The following is a 19,597-nucleotide window of genomic DNA, read 5'->3' as shown; positions in this document are numbered from 1 at the left end:
CAAAACAAAAACACCTTTATTTTTATACTGGCAGACTTTCTGCCAGTACTTAAGATGGGCAGTGACAATTTTGAGGTGGGGGAGGGAAGAGCGCTGTTTGAGAGGGGTCAGGGAGGGATCAGGGGTGAGGCTGATCTCTACACTAAAGCTATAATTAACCCTACAAGCTACCTAAGTAACCCCTTCACTGCTGGGCATAATACAAGTGTGGTGCGTAACGGCAATAAGCGGCCTTCTAATTACCAAAAATCAATGTCAAAGCCATATATGTCTGCTATTTCTGAACAAAAGGGATCCCAGAAAAGCATTTACAACCATTTTTGCCATAATAGCACAAGCTGTTTGTAAATGATTTCAGTGAGAAACCTAAAGTTTGTGAAATTTTTTTATTTGATTGCATTTGGCGGTACAATGGTGGCATGAAATTTACCAAAATGGAACTAGATCAATACTTTGGGTTGTGTACTAAAAATTATATATATATATATATATATATATATATATATATATATATATATATATATATATATACACACACACGTCAAGGGATATTCAGGGATTCCTGATAGATATTAGTGTCACAATGTAACTATCGCTAATTTTGAAAAGAAAAAAAATGGTTTGGAAATAGCAAAGTGTTACTTGTACTTATTGCCCTATAACTTGCAAAAAAAAGCAAAGAACATGTAAACATTGGGTATTTCTAAACGCAGGACAAAATTTAGAAACTATTTAGAATGGGTGTTTTTTTGGTGGTTGTAGAGGTGTTGATTTTGGGGGTCAAAGTTAGTAAAAGTGTGTTTTTTTTAATTTTCTCCTCATATTTTATAAAAAAAGTTTTTTTATAGTAAATAATAAGATATGATAAAAATATTGGCATCTTTTGATGGCGAGAAAAACGGTATATAATATGTGTGGGGACAGTAAATGAGTACAGCTAAACATAAACACAGCAGAAATGTAAAAATAGCCCTGGTCCTTAAAGGGACAGTATACACTCATTTTCATATAACTGCATGTAATAGACACTACTATAAAGAATAAGATGCACAGATACTTATATAAAAATCCAGTATAAAACTGTTTAAAAACTTACTTAGAAGCTGTCATTTTGGCTCTGTTGAAAAGGTAGCTGGAAAGCCCACTGCAAGTGGCAAATAAGACACTCCCGACTTCTTTTGCATATGAAAAGACCCTTTACACAAACAGGAGCAAGCTGGAGAAGGTAGCTGACAGTATTCACATAAAACTTTGGGGCTTGGTTAGGAGTTTGAAAATCAGAGCAATGTTATTTAAAAATAAGCAAAACTATACATTTATTTTAAAATAAAACTTTATGGGCTATATAAATAGATCATCTACAAAACATTTATGCAAAGAAAAAATGAGTGTATAATGTCCCTTTAAGGGCAAGAAATTGAAACATGGTCTGGTCCTTAAGGGGTTAAAAAAAACTTTTTTAATTTACTTCTGATATCAAATTTGCTGCGTTCTCATGTTATTCTTTGTTGAAGAGCTATCTAGATAGGTAGCGTACATATGCCTAAAGCAATAAATGACAGGAAATAGTGCGGCTACCTAGTGATTTTTCTAATGTATAACAATGTTGCAAGACTGCTCCCATATAGCGCTCCAGACACGTGCACTCTCCTGAGCTTACATCCCTGCTTTTCAACAAAGGATAACAAGAAAACGAAGAGCATTTCATAAAAGAAGAAAATTGGAAATTTGCTTAAAATGTTATGTTCTATCTGAATCATGAAAGCATCAATTTTGGGTTTTATGTCCCTTTAATTTCACTTTGTATAGGATTTGTGTATGAGCCTGTTTAGACTTTGTATATTAGTGAATGGTTTGCATAGGAATTGTGAATTTGTACTTGCCCAGTACAAGATGCATGCTAGCGAATTATACGTGTAAACTGTATGTTCTTGGTCAACATGAAGCTGTGTATACATCTTCAAACACACACACATATATATATATATATATATATATATATATATATATATATATATATATATATATATATATATATATAACAAAATGTGTATAGTTTAGGGATGCACCGATACCAGTATCGGTACCAATACCAAGTACTTGTACTCGTGCAAATGCACCGATACTTAAACCGATACCTCCAGATCTTAGATCTTACCCATACGCCATCTTGTTTCGTCTTTTCTAACTTCATGTTCGCATTTCATTTTAAGCTGCAGTAGAGAATTAAATAAAAAATTATTCACTTCTGTTCTGCCAATAAAAATTGCTGTTATTTGTATTATTGTAGGCCTGAGAGCAGTGCTCCAAAAGCTGCTATACAGCTGGAAGCCTGCCGGAGAGAGATCACTGTACCTCATTCAGACAAACCCCTGAAGTACTGGGCAGTTAATAAACTGAGATTTAGTGGCCCAAAAATATCTTTCTTCCCCATGCAGTAGTGTGAACAGTGAAAGACTGTTCAGCTTAGCGTCAAACGTCCTTACTGATAAAAGAAACAGACATAGCTGAACATGCAGAGATGCTTCTGTTCCTTAAAAAGAACTTGCCACTAACTTTTGAAAAATGTATTCTAATTGCTAGATTGCCTGCTATACTGCTAGTTCTCATCTTGCACAATTATGCTCAAAACATACTATACTCTGAGGAACATCCTGAGCTTATATAATTGAAGGAAGAATATTCATTGGACATATTAAGTTAATTCCTATGAACACTCATCCTACAATTATTAGGACTAGATTACATTTGATTGGTAAGCTTTACCAATGCTCTGTTCACATTTCCAACTCCATAGACTTTAATGGAGTTGGACATGTAATGAGAGCATTGGTAAAGCTTACCAGTCAATGTAATCTACCCCATAGATGTTCCCCATGATTAAACAGTGCACTGTTATATTTTTAACTGTATTGCACTTTTGGTTGGATGTGATTTTACATATGTTATGTATTGTTGTTATTATTAATATATTTTATTGTAATATTTTTATATATATATATATATATATATATAAAAACATGTTCTGTGAAATTTCTTCGAGTTTTTACAACTTTGTGACAGCAAGCAAATAAAACGGTTTTATTATTCCATAATGTCTTTTGAGTTACATTTCTTCATAATTATAAATAAGCTATCTTAAATCATGTCTGTATTGTGCTTGAGAAACATGACATCCAAAAAAAAAAAAAAAAGTATCAGTAATTGGTATCGGCGAGTATTTGAAGAAAAAAAAAAAAAAGTATCGGTACTTGCACTCGGTCTTAAAATAAAGGTATCGGTGCAGGCCTAGTATAGTTTTTTCTGTTGTATGAGTTATGCTTCCCCCCCCCCCCTGTTTATAAGAGTTAAATACATAACTACAGTGTAAAGATATTCTATATGCTCACTTGCACTGCGTAGACCTTGTGTAAGCTGTGTACTGGAGTTATCTTTCCATACTTGTAAAGAATCTATACCACATATAAAGCATGTTTTTAGGATTCTAACAAATATAAAACACATATGTGTTATCTGAGCATTCGTGTGAACAGCGACCTGTTTCCTGCACAATGAGTGAGTTATGACGCATTTACATCAATGATGGCTAAATAGAGGTCAATATTTTAGAAGCATTGAAGGGATAGGAAAGTCAAAATTAAACTGGCATGTTTCAGATAGAGCAGTATCCCTTACTTATGTTTAGGATTACTTACGGTGTATGTCATGCATGTCAGAGTAAACTCATGTGTTTATATAGGAGTTGTTGTATACAAATTCAGTGTTATCCACAGAAAATCTTGCCAGGTGTGCAGTATTATAATGTAGCCAGGTGGGGGCAGTGTAACACTTTCTAATATTATATTATTTGATGCTATCCAGAGCACACATCTATTGCATAATTTAACATAAATGTATTTAATGTGTGCAATAAAACATTGAAAAATTTTGATATTAGCCAATTGTAACTTAATATTAGTTTAAATTTTAGCCGGATGGTCAGTAAAATCAGCTAAGTGGAGCACCTACAAAAATGGTCCTGGGGAGAACACTGCCAATTGCCTGTGTACAGAAGTTATTTACAGTATGTATGCTGTATACTGCTGGCAAATCAACATGAATATTGTGTAGAAGAGGTATGTATGCAAACTATAAGTATATAAGTTCTGTATACATGCAAACTATGTAAAGTTGTGTGTGCATGCGCTATACAAATAATGTGTACGTGTGTATGAATTGTATTCATGCAGTCTGTGTATACAGTGTATGGTTGAGATACAAATAGTGATACACTATATGTCAGTGCAGATCAACTCTTTACTTTGTGGCACACAAAAGATGTCACACACCATTGCCACAGCCAGTCCAATCACAGTGACGATGCCAAGTGAGAGCAGCCAGGTGCTCATGGTAGAAGTTTCGCTGGACTCTGCCCCCTTGGTGCCATTATAGGGGGCAGTAACCACACCAGGCTCCCCTGTGACTCCCACATATAACGGCAATTTCACAGTCCCGTTACTCATGTCTGTGGTATCCCCAGAAACCGGGACACCAAGACGCACATCCCGCAGCCACTCTGTAGAAGGGAAAACAAATCCTTCAATACATGACTGTAAATACAATGTATATCATAACATCATATACTTATAGAAAGTATCTACTTAGAAGTTACAGGAGGTATTATATGGAATATAAAATAGCCTGAATCAGTCTCAGGTCCCCCGGGCATCAATAATGCTAAAGAGTATTAAATGTAAGAAAAATATCCATTGTGTTTATTTTTGAATTTTAAGTAGATGTTTTTACTTACTGAAACAATCACCTATTTAAATGGGCTGACCCTTCAGAAACAGCAGACTTGGTCTTGTTATCTCTTTATACACAAAGCCTAATAGTTCAGCAAACAAAAGCTCTCACTCTCCCATCCTCTCTCCTGTTTACATACAACGGTATTCAACAGGCAAAACCAGCTATTTAAAATGGCAAAATAAAAGTAAAGGCATAGTTAGCAAACAATTTAATACACTCCAGAATGTATAGTGGATCATTGGGAATATAATAAAGGGGATACAATGTTACGGTACAGTACATTTTTAAAGAAATATAAAAAATATGTAATACTATATTTTAATGTGCCTGTGTATTTTAGAACTGCTTTGTCACTTGAGCGGATTTAAACCCTACAAAGATCATCAATACAAATCTGCTCCAGAACTGAACACAGCCAGTGATTGATAGCTACAGACATATGCCATCCCTAATTGGTTCAGTAGCCATGTTTAGCTCAGGACCAGAAGAACACTGCAGGTCCTGTGCTGCCTTTCACACAACAGTGTAACTAAATGTTCTAGCCTTAGCGTGATTATTATTCTGCCTGTATGTCCCTTTAAGCTCCCAATGAAATATTAAAATAGTCTGGAAATTGCAGAATTAAAGTGATAGTAAATCCTAGCATGTGTGAAACGCTAGGATTTACCAGTGCAACAAATAGAGGGGACTTTCAGTCATGAAGTATAAAATACTTCATGCTGAAAGCTCTGAGCACCTCAGGCAGCCCACGGCAGAATGCTATTTTTTTAATGAGGTGATGTTTACACCTCTTAGCCAATAGCCGCGCGGGCCAGCTGGCACTATGCCGGATAGCTAGCACGCTATAGGCTAAAATCACCTCAGTGATAAAATAGAGTTCTGCTGCGGAGGGCCTGAGGTGCTCAGTGTGGCAAACGTTGCAGACGAATAAAGGAACTTTCCACATAAAGTAGTTTATACCTCATGACTGAAAGTCTCCTTTATTTGTTCCACTGGTAAATCCTAGAGTTTCACAAACGCAAGATTTTATTATCACTTTAAATTCCCCTATCAAATAGCATTATATAATTAAATAACATGGGGTGGGTGTTTAATTTCCTCATTTCTATGCTTTTTAAAAGTTTAATGTCCCTTTAACCCAAATTTTGTACCCAAAAAACTCCACCGAAAGAGAATATTTCAATAAGCGTTACACAGCTTTGTTTTATGAAATGTTCCTGTGCTGAATAAATAAAGCTTTTTGTGGAATTGATGTTATCCATCACTGGCAATAGATATTTACAGTTGAATAGCTATTACTTCATATATAATGTGCACAGAGAATTGTAATGTTTAAAGGGGACATGAAACCCAAACATTTTCTTTTGTGATTCAGACAGAGCATATCATTTTAAAAACGTTTCCAATTTACTTTTATTATCAATTATGCTTTGTTCCCATAATATTATCTGTTGAAGAGATACCTAGGTAGTCATCTGAAAAGCTACATGACAGGAAATAGTGCTGCCATCTAGTTCTCTTGCAAATGGATAACATTCTTGCTAAACTACTGCTATATAATGCTCCAGACATATGCACGCTCCTGAGCTTAGGTCCCTGCTTTTTCAACAAAAGATACCAACAGATTGAAGAAAATAAGTAAATTAGAAAATCACATGCCTTATCTTAATCATGAAACATTTTGGGTCACGTGCCCCTTTAACTGCTGCTCTTCCATATACACCACAATATACAAATGAGTAGTATGTCCCTTTAACATACTGTGGGATTTATGCCCAGTTCTAAAGTATACATAGGGGAAATATATTTGAGCATTTTAAAGATAAAACAAATAAATGATAAATAAACTATAGGAATGCATGTGCACACTCACTGCCTCATATTAGTTACACAATATACATATATCACACTACATTTTATTTATATACTGTACTGTATTTCATACACACAGCCATAAAAAGCTCACGCACCTTGGAGACACCTCACCTGGAACTTGTCAGTCAGACCAGCAGCTCACTCTCTCCCGTGGGCAATTCTAGGATATCTACCCCGGGGGTGTCTTCCTGGGGTATCAGGTGCTTCTCCTGTTACAGGATGCTAAAACCCCGCCCCCTGTCAGACAGTACCCCTTTTTGATAGGCTTACAGGAATGACCTATTGCGATACTCTTTGGCTCAGCTAGCTGTCAATCAAGACGATATGGGTATGAAGTAATCACCCTGGGGGAGTCACGTGATATCGGTAGGTACCTCAAGTGTTTCCTTGGAAGCCATCTTTAAAATGGGTTGCATGATAGCAAATGATTGATGTAGGGGGCAACCATCTTTATTGTTAGCGCTTTGCTTTTGATTATATAGTTTCAGTCGACTTTTTTTTTTTAGTATGGGCAACATTACTTTACAAACTGAACGCTCGGGTCGCGATGTACACATGTATACACATGTATAGGTATTAGAGAAGCAGCGGTACGTAAGAACTGTTTGGATATTATAGCAGTTACATTGCTGTAGTGCATTAAACTATAGGTCTGCCTTGTAGGTAATAGGAACTGATATTTATGTGTTTATGTTGGCGGAGGGGTTCATTAGCACAACACACAGGAAGCAGCATGACTTTGTGTAACCAAAGGTTTGCGGTAATCTTTTCATTGGCAGGTAGTGTGTTGCTGCTATTTCCTACCTTAATGTACCTGTCACACTTAGTGTGTAATATTTATTAAAATAGTGATTAAATGGAAAGGATACTCTGCTTTTTTTCTGGGATGGATATGAATGGATAACAGTTAAAAAATATATGAAAAGGGGTTAAAAGGAGACTAGTCTGGTCCAATTAAAACTAGCATTAAAAGGATACAAAGGTCATAAAAAGTAACGTGCATGGGTGCATTTCAATTTTAAATAGAAACATTTTTGCAATATAGTTCCAGTACCAAAAATGCTTCTAGTAAAAGTTATTACTATTTTTAAAGGGACATGAAACTCAAAATGTTTCTTTCATAATTGAGATAGAGAATACCATTTTAAACAACATGCCAGTTTACTTCTATTATCTAATTTGCTTCATTCTTTATATATCCTTTGTTGAAGAAATAGCAATGCACACGGGTCAGCCAATCACACAAGGCATCTATGTGCAGCCACCAATCAGCAGCTACTGAGCCTATTTAGATATCAAGAGAATGGAGCAAATTATATTATCAAAGTAAATTGGAAAGTTGTTTAAAATTGCATGCTCCATCTAAATCATGAAATAAGACATTTGGGTTTTATGTCCCTTTAAGCAGCATACACATATATGCTGACAGTGCCCTATGCACCAGCATTCAAACACTACACCTTCTCAGTAAGCAGTGGTTTGTATAACCCAAATTAAAGGGAAATAATACTCATATGCTAAATCACTTGAAACTGATGCAGTATAACTGTAAAACACTGACAGGAAAATATCACCTGAGCATCTCTATGTAAAAAAGGAAGATATTTTACCTCACAATCTCCTCAGCTCAGCAGAGTAAGTTCTGTGTAAAAAGTTATACTTCACCTGCTCCCAGCTGCAAGTAAAAAAAATAATGAAATGAACAGCAGCCAATCAGCATCAGCAGTGCTAAGGTCATGAACTCTTTTACTGTGATCTCATGAGATTTCACTGTTACACTGAATAGGTAAATAACATGAGAGTGCACGAGGCTCATCCTTTCAGCTGTCCCGGGACAAACATACTAATTTGCTGCTTAGAAATCCTTTACAATGGGATGTAGCTACTGAGGAACTTTTGAGGTAAAATATCTTCCTTTTTTGCATAGAGATGTTCAGGTGATATTTTCTAGTCAGCTTTTTACAGCTATGCTGCATCACTTTCAAGTGTTTAAACATTTCTGTATTATGGCCCTTTAAGTCTTCACTGATAAAATACACGCCACTGCCAGCTCTCTGAGCAGGTATGGTGTTTGAATCTTGATCCTCTTGTCACACGTAGCATATGTGCATATACCGTTGACCCTGTACTAATAACTCTTACTAGAAGCATTTTTTCTAATGGTAAATATGTTATAAAAATACTTCTGTTTAAAATTGAAAGTCGAAGAATTCAATTTTATTCTTTCTATCCCTTTAACTAAAACTAATATCTTACAGATCCTGAAAGAAATAAAACTTTTAAAACTCAAACCTTGTTTACTCTCACTTGCCTTACTCATTTACCTCCCCTCTCAACTGCCACTGTTACTATTCCTGAAGCATAGCTACAGCCAATGGGAAGCTGTAACACTAGCTTTTATATAGAGTAAAGGTGCATGCTCACAATATACTCTACTGCTGAAGTGTCCATCCACAGGTCCCCTCGCTACCAAACTGTCATGTCTTGTGGAGGGACGCTTCAGCAGAGGCAGAGTATTACTTTTAATTAAAGAGATACTAAACCCAAATTTTTTATTTCATGATTCAAATAGAGCAGCAATTTTAAGCAACTTTCTAATTTACTCCTATTATCAATTTTCTTTGTTCTCTCTTGTTATCTTTATTTGAAAAAGCAGGAATGTAAGCTTAAAGAGACAGTCAAGTCCCCAAAAAAGTTCATGATTCAAATAGGGCATGTCATTTTAAACAACTTTCCAATTTACTTTTATCACCAATTTTGCTTTGTTCTCTTGGTATTCATAGTTAAAAGCTAAACCTAGGAGGTTCATATGCTAATTTCTTAGACCTTGAAGGCGCCTCTAATCTGAAAGCATTTTGCCAGTTTTTCACCACTAGAGGGCATTAGTTCATGTGTTTCATATAGATAACATTGAGCTCATGCACATGAATTTACAGAGGAGTGAGTACTGATTGGCTAAAGTACAAGTTTGTCAAATGAACTGAAATAAGTGGGCAGTCTGCAGAGGCTTAGATACAAGGTAATCACAGAGATAAAAAGTATATTAATATAACTGTGTTGGTTATGCAAAACTGGGGAATGGGTAATAAAGGGATTATCTATCTTTTTAAACAACAAACATGCTGGTGTTGACTGTCCCTTTAAGGTTAAAGAAAAGCATAAGAACCAGCCCATTTTTGGTTCAGAACCAGGTTAGCACTTGCTGATTGGTAGCTAAACCATCTTCAACAAAGGATACCAAGAGAATGAAGCAAATTAGACAAAATAAGTAAATTGGAAAGTTGTTTGAAATCGTATTTTCTTGCTGAATCATGAAAGAAAATTTGAGTTTCATGTCCCTTTAAGTAACATGTATAGATAACAGAAAATATAATATTGTAAAGTATACTCTGCCCCCACCCAGCTACTCCATAATGCCACCTGACTGGCACCATTTGTTGTTGAGGACACTGTATTGTAGTATATTATGGTGCTTTACAAGTACATTATAAGAAAAATAATACATAACTTACATTTTCCTAGTTGCCACATAGCCATTTGTACTCTATGACAGTGGTTAACACATATGTTCAAAATGTAGGAGCCAGTAAGAATATTTGGGAACCAGACATACTTTTAGTAGCCAGACACTGGTATTTGTATATAGATATAGAGAATCACCAGGGGTAAAATTATAGGAGCCAGTAACTCCCTGGCCCCTAGGTTTGTCGAGCTCTGCTCTATGACATTATTTTGTGGTGTTTACAAAATACATGGGGATGGGATCTGCTGCAGTAAATGTTCTGAATAATAGTTTTATGAAATAATCATATACTCCAAAATTCCATCAATAGAACCTATTACAACCCTATATAGGGTGACAGAGATCAGAGGTAGTTTATGGCGTGTAAAGGGAATTATTTCCACAGCTCATAAAAAGTTACAGCTCTTTAGAAAAAATGATATGCTTGCTATATATTATCCAATTTGTTTAGTTCCTTTGGTGCCCTTTATTGAAAAGCATACCTAGGGAGGCTCATCAGCAGCAATGCTCTTCTTCTTAGAACTAACACATGATTGGTGGCTGCACATATTTGCCTCTTGTCCTTTGCTCACGTGATGTGTTCAGCTAGCTTCCTGTAGTAGTGTGTTTCTGCTTCTTCAACAAAGGATACCAAGAGAATGAAGCGGATTTGATAATAGATGTAAATTGGAAAGTTGTTTAAAACGGTAGGCTTTATCTGAATCATGGAAGCAAAAAATGTTTATGTCCCTCGTTTCCTTGTCCCTTGTCACTCATTTCTCATTCACTTTACAGTTTGAATAATTGTAATTTTTTTTTCCAGTTAAACATTCTCTCTATTGTACACCCGACTTTCACTTCACTTTCAGTCATCTTTTTTTCTTTTCCGCATTCTGTTTGTTTTATCTCCCTTTCTTGACAGTCTCTATCATTTCATTTCTATAATTATTTACACCCCTCACCCACATTCCTTTACCTCTGTGCCTTGTTGCTCCCAGTGACTTGCTTGTTGGCTTTCACAGATAATGCAGTTGTCACCCGTTGCACTGAGCAGGTTTTTTAAGAAAGTCACTCACACCGTTGTGCCATGCGTGAGGTTGGGGACAAGCTCGATGACAACTGGTGAACTTGTTTGGCACTGGCAGAAGGTTTTTGAAGCCAATGGTGTTCCAGAGGCGAGAGAATCCAGTGAAATCATTATATCACATGCATTGGGAGTTAAGATGGTGAGTGCATTGTGTTATATACAACAGAAGACCTATAATGTGATAGACCTAGTATTACAGTTGTGGTAGAGTCTTATACAGAGTCTTGAAAGCATGGTTAACCCCTTAACGTTGCAGGTCATTAAGGTTTTCCTTGCTAATAATTGCGTGGGTCACGCCGCAAGCAGCGGGACCACGCTATTATACCCTCAGGGGCGGGACCACTCTATTATACCCTCAGGGGCGGGACCACGCTATTATACCCTCCCTCCACCCTTCTGGTCACCGGAAATCCAGTGGCGAGACCGCACTATTAGTAATGCAAACCCCATTAAAAGACCAGCGAAGTACATCGCTGGTCCTTAAGGGGTTAAAGCAGGGGTGTCAAACTGGCCTTATTTGCAAAGAATCAATTTGTGTTGCCAAAGAATATAACATTAAAAGACACTTAATACAATTCACAAACAACAATTCAGATAGAACATACAGTTTTAAGCAACTTTCTAATTTATTTCTATTAATCATTTTTTTCAGTCTCTTGGTATCTTTTTTTTAAAAGCAGACACGTATTCTTAGGAGCTGGCCCATTTCTGGAGCACTATAGGGCAGCAGTATTGCAAGAATGTTATCCATTTTAGGAGTGGGCATGTGACCAGTGAAGCATTATATCGCAGCCGTTTTATAACTGTTATATATTTGCTAGAACAGTGGGTAGCAGTAGTATTTCCTGTCATGTTCTGCTCCAGAAATGTGCACGCTACCTAGCTAGATAACTATTCAACAAAGAATTCCATAAGAACAAAGTCAATTTGATAATAGAAGTACATTGGATTTTTTTTTTTTATGTACACTGAATCTGAACCCCTTTAAGTGGAAAATAGAATGCTTTAGATGCATACACTTCTGCTATTAGATCAATGACTTTACTTTCCATTTAATTCCTTACCTGCAAAACCATAAATATACAGTATATAAAATGTAATTTAGATAAAAAGTGCATGAGCATTTGTACTTTTTTTTTTAGTTATTAGCGTTTCGTTAGTGGACGGCATGCGATACATTAGCATATCACTTCCATGCCCCTTAAAGGGACAGTCTACTTGAAAATTGTTATTGTTTAAAAAGATAGATAATTCCTTTTATTATCCATTCCCCAGTTTTGCATAACCAACACAGTTATAGAAATACACATTTTACCTCTGTGATTACCTTGTATCTAAGCCTCTGCAAACTGCCCCCTTATTTCAGCTCCTTTGACAGACTTGCATTTTAGCCAATCAGGGCTGGCTCATAAGTAACTCCACAAGCGTGAGCAGAATATTATCTATAATATGGTACACATGAACTAGCTGTGAATAAAGTGAATAAAATGCACTGAGATAAGAGGTGGCCTGCAGAGGATTAGAAACAGTCAGAAATTTAGAGGTTATAAAGTATATTAATATAACATTTTTTGTTGTCCAAAGCTGTGGAATGGGTAATAAAGGCGTTACATACGGTATATATATATATATATAATTTTTTTTTTTTTAAACAATAAAAAAATCAAGTAGACTGTCCCTTTAAAAGGAAATAAAAGTGCATAAAAGAAAATACTCTGTAAGAGCATTTTAATTTTCCACTGTTGCGTGCAGGAAACTGTGTTTAACCTCTGCATAGAAATGAAATATATAGTTGTTCTATCTATCTATCGAGTACTTATAGAGCGCAAACTAATCACCCGTGAGGGTCTCAAGGCGCTAGCACCATTGGAGCAGTGCACTACTGGGAGCTAGCTGGACACATTTGGTGAGATAGGAAGAAAAAAAGAGAGGCGCCAAACATAAAACAATATCGTCAGAACAATGGGCCAAGAGCCCCCCCCCCTGTGTGCAGGATATACTCACAGAGGCAGCGGCACACGTACTGTGCCTATTGAAGCGGATCGGGACTGTTCAGAGTCGCCCGACGGACACACACAGAAGCCGGTACACGTGATCCCTGGATATCCAATTGCAGGCCACTTCACCTGTCAGGTCCGGATCAACGGTCACTCGCTGGAAATAAGTAGTTACGGTCTCAACCAAGAGAGACACCGATGTTGGGTATGGATTGCACCGGGGCAATAAGTGACAGGTAGCAAGGTGACTCAGATAAAAAGGTTTATTTCAGATAAAAACAATCACAGCAACGCGTTTCTCGGCAAAACTGCCGTTTCATCAGGCTGTACTAGTGACTACATAATCACACCTTTTATACCTTGTTGCACCTGTCTAAATGGGCGGATCTGACATGGGATTCCTGTCTGGCTAATCTTTAACTGTTTCAAAGCTGTTCATATTGAAATACAACAGTTGGACATTAAAATTTTAAAATCCTTACATTTCTTAACTCTAATTAAAAAGACATAATCAATTGTCAATGGATACTTATTATATACAATGTAATAACGTAATATTAACAATACCAAAATAAAAACATTGAAACATTTATAGATCTATTGGCTATCACACTACCGTCAATTAATATTCAGTTCATATTCACACTAATTGTGATACATTTAATATTTAAATAAATAAGTGATACCCACTAATGGCTATGATATAAATATATAAAAAATATAATTTGGATGGTAACATAAGGCTAATGATATGGGTTAGCTAGTCAATCTTATGGATGTAAATCGAAGTGGTATATTTAGTTGGCATATTAAAATATGGGTTAAAATCATGTGTAAAAGGGGTCGGGAACATGCAGATGGCATTAGCACTGTGTGGCCCCATAGGTAATGTCTAACTGGAAAAAAATGGAAAATTGGTCCCAACCAAATGGGATAAAATTTAGATATATAATGGGATAAATCACATAGGAAACTAAACACAAATCACTAGATACACTAGAATACAGAAGGAGACCCCCTGGACACAAACCCTGCTCAAAAGGCTGCCAAATCTATATTAAGATTCAAGCCATTTGGATGGAGAGTTCTAAGGGTGTGTATCCAGTAGGTCTCCCTCTGTCTAAGTCTGGACAATCGATTATATAGATGTGATACTGGAATAAGTTCAATGGGACATATACTGAAGCAATTATTATTGCCATTATGATCGGAATTGCAATGTCTGGGAACACCATGATATTTATAATTCTTTTTCATATTCCTCACATGTTCGGACCATCTAATACTGAGGCGCCTACAGGTTCTACCTACGTACTGGACCCCACATACACAGGACAGCAGATATATTACATATCTAGATGCACATGTAATGTGCCCAATCATAGAATAATGTTTCTTAGTGATATTTGATTTGAATGTAGTTTGTTGCTGTGTGATCTTGACACAGAGTTTACATCTCCTGTCTTTACATGTAAAGGAACCTATTGGTATGTTACCCACTTGGCGACTATTAAGAATTTTATGCTTAACTATCTTACTGGGAGCTAGAAGGGATTTTAAGCTTGGTGCTTTTTTGTATACTATCCTTGGTTTGTTGCTCACCAGATTGCCTAATATAGGATCTTTTTTAATTATACCCCAATGTTTATTGATAATTTGACGTATTCTTTTATGATTACAATTATATTCTGTAATAAATGGAGTGAAGTTTTCCATTAGTTGTGATTTTTCTTTGTTATGTGTTATAAAATAACTATCTCTATTGTCTTTTTTCGCTCTTTCGTAACCATTCTCTATGATCTGCAATGGGTAATGTTTTTCCTTGAAGCGTTCTTTCAATATCAAACTTTGTGTCTCATAATCTCTCATAGTGCTACAATTACGACGAATTCTTTTGAATTGGCCATAAGGCACATTTCTTTTCCATGGGAAATAGTGATGGCTGTTAAAGTCTAGATAGCTATTGCAGTCTACCATTTTAAAATGTGTGATACTAGTAATCCTGGAGTTCTCAAATTTGAGTTCTAAATCCCAAAACACTATAGTTTCATGATGTATCACACTGGTGAACACTAGTCCCCTATTGTTGGAATTGAGATGATTAACGAATGTATTGGCTGATGACAGGTCCCCCCTCCAAATAAAAATCAGGTCATCAATGTACCGCCCATAGAACACCAGGCTCGCCCCAAACGAGGCGTTGTAGATGTATTCATGTTCAAAAGAACCCATAAACAGGTTCGCATAGCTTGGGGCGAACCTGGTGCCCATGGCGGTACCCCTGACCTGAAGATAGAACTCGTCCTGAAATATGAAATAATTGTGTTTTAAAATAAAAGATATAAGCTGTAACAGAAAATCACATTGTGAATTAGGTAAATAAATGTCTTTCTGTAAATATTCTGATATGGCGGCCAGCCCTAATGAATGTGATATGTTAGAATATAACGATTGAACGTCACAGGTGATCCAAAGGAGATCAGGAGTAATGGTAATCTTACTTAACTTGGCAATTAAATCACTAGAATCTCGAATATATGACTCGAGACCCAATACATGTTTTTGCAAGAAAAAATCCACGTATGAGGAAACATTATACTTAAGAAAGAGCGAGATTTTTTGTTACCTAAGGAACCCAATTTAGCATTTTACTACCACCTGCCCAAATTGCATAAGAATTTGACTTGTCCCCCAGGGAGACCTATTGCGGGCATAGGTAGTCTTACAGATAATGTTTCCTCATACGTGGATTTTTTCTTGCAAAAACATGTATTGGGTCTCGAGTCATATATTCGAGATTCTAGTGATTTAATTGCCAAGTTAAGTAAGATTACCATTACTCCTGATCTCCTTTGGATCACCTGTGACGTTCAATCGTTAGATGGTCCGAACATGTGAGGAATATGAAAAAGAATTATAAAAATCATAGTGTTCCCAGACATTGCAATTCCGATCATAATGGCAATAATAATTGCTTCAGTATATGTCCCATTGAACTTATTCCAGTATCACATCTATATAATAGATTGTCCAGACTTAGACAGAGGGAGACCTACTGGATACACACCCTTAGAACTCTCCATCCAAATGGCTTGAATCTTAATATAGATTTGGCAGCCTTTTGAGCAGGGTTTGTGTCCAGGGGGTCTCCTTCTGTATTCTAGTGTATCTAGTGATTTGTGTTTAGTTTCCTATGTGATTTATCCCATCATATATCTAAATTTTATCCCATTTGGTTGGGACCAATTTTCCATTTTTTTCCTGTTAGACATTACCTATGGGGCCACACAGTGCTAATGCCATCTGCATGTTCCCGACCCCTTTTACACATGATTTTAACCCATATTTTAATATGCCAACTAAATATACCACTTCGATTTACATCCATAAGATTGACTAGCTAACCCATATCATTAGCCTTATGTTACCATCCAAATTATATTTTTTATATATTTATATCATAGCCATTAGTGGGTATCACTTATTTATTTAAATATTAAATGTATCACAATTAGTGTGAATATGAACTGAATATTAATTGACGGTAGTGTGATAGCCAATAGATCTATAAATGTTTCAATGTTTTTATTTTGGTATTGTTAATATTACGTTATTACATTGTATATAATAAGTATCCATTGACAATTGATTATGTCTTTTTAATTAGAGTTAAGAAATGTAAGGATTTTAAAATTTTAATGTCCAACTGTTGTATTTCAATATGAACAGCTTTGAAACAGTTAAAGATTAGCCAGACAGGAATCCCATGTCAGATCCGCCCAATTAGACAGGTGCAACAAGGTATAAAAGTTGTGATTATGTAGTCACTAGTACAGCCTGATGAAACGGCAGTTTTGCCGAGAAACGCGTTGCTGTGATTGTTTTTATCTGAAATAAACCTTTTTATCTGAGTCACCTTGCTACCTGTCACTTATTGCCCCGGTGCAATCCATACCCAACATCGGTGTCTCTCTTGGTTGAGACCGTAACTACTTATTTCCAGCGAGTGACTGTTGATCCGGACCTGACAGGTGAAGTGGCCTGCAATTGGATATCCAGGGATCACGTGTACCGGTTTCTGTGTGTGTCCGTCGGGCGACTCTGAACAGTCCCGATCCGCTTCAATAGGCACAGTACGTGTGCCGCTGCCTCTGTGAGTATATCCTGCACACAGGGGGGGGCTCTTGGCCCATTGTTCTGACGATATTGTTTTATGTTTGGCGCCTCTCTTGTTTTCTTCCTATCTACAGCCGGGTATTCCTTCGGATTACTGCTGAGAGGGCAGCCACAATTTCACGAAGATCGACTAGTATTCGATACCAGCTCTATCCAAGCACCAGCGCACCTCTGGGGATCATCTGATCTTCTTATTTACATTTGGTGAGACAATAACAAGAGACGTGTGCATAGTCAGAAATCACCAGCTACCTCCCAGTAGTGCATTGCTGCTCCTGAGCCTACCTACCCTATCCTTTTATTACAAAGGATACCAAGAGTACAAAGTAAAGTAAAAATACATGGAAATGTTCATTAAAATTGCACTCTGAATCATGAGCGTTTAATTTTTACTTTCATATCCCCTTTAAAATTTTGTAGTGTAACGACACAAACGTTGCACCTTTCTCTCTTTAAAAATATGAAATCTAATCCATGTAATGTTATGTTGTCCATTCACTTTACAATACCAATAACACTAATAGTGTCATGTGATGAGCAGAACCTTAAAGGGACATTGTACACTAGATTTGTCTTTGCAGAAATGTTTTGTAGATGATCCATTTATATAGCCCATCTGGGAGTGTTCTTGTAACAATGTATAGTTTTGCTTATTTATAAATAACATTGTGCTGATTTTCAGACTCCTAACCAAGCCCCAAAGTTTTAGATGTATACTGACGTATACAGACTCCCTGTTGTGTTATGGGTCTTTTCATTAGCAGGGGAGGGGGGAGGGGGGGGTTCTGCTCTTCTTGCTTTCCCAGCCTTTTCACTGGGTGTCCCAGCCTAACCTCATCAACAATGCTAAACTGGGAGCTTCTAAGTAAGTTTTTTTTTTATTAACTAAACTTTTTTTTAAGGTTTTGTGCATATGAAAACATACAGAAAATGTTGCATTCAGACAATACAGTACAATATAGTGGTACAGGTAAAGAACAGATTATTTGATGAGTAGTACATTTCTGAAACCTTCATTTTTTAATTTTAGAAACTGTCATAACAGACTAATTAGCTGGTCACTTATGGACCTTTTGGTATAGGTAATACTTATAGCACATGTTAGTCATATTACGGGCCTTGTTAGGTCCAATGGCTTATAGCAGGTATAACAGCGGGTAAGTACCGCTTAAAATGATACTGTATAAATACAATTGTAGTATTGAGATAAAACTCAAACTAGCATATCTGGAGAACCTCTCTCAAAGTTCTGTTATACAGCAGAATCGCCTCAATCATACAGCTTGTGATAATAAGAAACAATGAGACTAGAGTGAAGTTATATGTTAAATAAGTTATCCTTCACACATTTCTAAACAATATAGAAGCAAGAGTAGCTGACAATGGGAGTCAGGGCATGTTTCCAACCTAAATAAGAATGCTTATCTAAAAGCTATATAGGGCTGAGCTTAGACTTCATATATTTACATACAGGAAGAAGCTATCTGACTAATGCGCATATGTTCATAGTTGTTGTCTATGAAGAGTAGGTGTCAGCTCATGACCGTAATCCCAGAACTCCCATCGCCCATATATCTATACTACCAACTAACATATAGTTCTATTTATATTAGAAGCAGCTGGGGATAATAATAGTATATAGCACCTCCAAAACTAACATAGTAGCTCAGTGGATGTAGTTCTATAAAGCCTCCACACATGTCTGCTATGGCTTATTGGGTTCAAAGAGTCCAACCACTTAGTAAGTATAAATATATAACAGCAGTAGAGAGGCATGATAATTTCCGATAAACATTTAGTGTCTCTCAATGTAATATTTAGAAGTTAACCCCTTAAGGACCAGCGACGTACCCTGTATGTCGCTGGCCTTTTTTTGGGACTTGATTGTTTTATAGCGCGGTCTTGCCACCAGCGTTGAGACTGCTCTATTCCACAAAGCCTGCTGGAGGGAGGGCATTAATATTGTGTTCTTGCTAGACTTGTGCTATTATGTCCTGAAAAAACCCTTAACGACCAGTGACATACAGGGTACATTGTGGTCATTAAGGGGTTAAGTAAAAAAGCACAAATATAATGGAGGTATAAAGTCATATTTTAGTATTTAGCGGGTCAACACCATATAAATTAATAAGGTGTATCAGATCGGATAGTGCTAGGTCCTCTCGATTTTTC

General features: G+C 36.5%; 2 protein-coding genes across 4 annotated transcripts in view; one reads left to right on the top strand and one right to left on the bottom strand.

Moving 5' to 3' along the window:
• The window catches only part of C7H3orf18 (chromosome 7 C3orf18 homolog), a 30,831-nt gene extending 23,939 nt beyond the window's left edge, over window positions 1-6,892 (bottom strand). The window contains exons 1-2 of one of the 2 annotated variants that reach the window (XM_053689022.1): window positions 6,759-6,892; window positions 4,329-4,555 (exon numbers count right to left, since the gene is read on the bottom strand). In XM_053689022.1, the coding sequence (XP_053544997.1) occupies window positions 4,329-4,502 (174 nt within the window). In that variant the 5' untranslated portion in view covers window positions 4,503-4,555; window positions 6,759-6,892. The remainder of the gene's footprint in view (window positions 1-4,328; window positions 4,556-6,758) is intronic. The other variant, XM_053689021.1, reaches the window with a different exon arrangement.
• Window positions 6,893-7,396: 504 nt separating this feature from the next.
• HEMK1 (HemK methyltransferase family member 1) overlaps window positions 7,397-19,597 on the top strand; it is a 123,592-nt gene continuing 111,391 nt past the window's right edge. For both annotated transcript variants that reach the window (XM_053721108.1, XM_053721109.1), the window contains exons 1-2: window positions 7,397-7,442; window positions 11,188-11,391. In XM_053721108.1, coding sequence (XP_053577083.1) covers window positions 11,191-11,391 — 201 coding nt within the window. In that variant the 5' untranslated portion in view covers window positions 7,397-7,442; window positions 11,188-11,190. The remainder of the gene's footprint in view (window positions 7,443-11,187; window positions 11,392-19,597) is intronic.

The sequence above is a fragment of the Bombina bombina genome, chromosome 7 (assembly GCF_027579735.1).
Source record: "Bombina bombina isolate aBomBom1 chromosome 7, aBomBom1.pri, whole genome shotgun sequence".
In the NCBI taxonomy this organism is placed as follows: Eukaryota; Metazoa; Chordata; class Amphibia; order Anura; family Bombinatoridae; genus Bombina; species Bombina bombina.
This window is presented reverse-complemented; position numbering and strand designations above follow the sequence as displayed.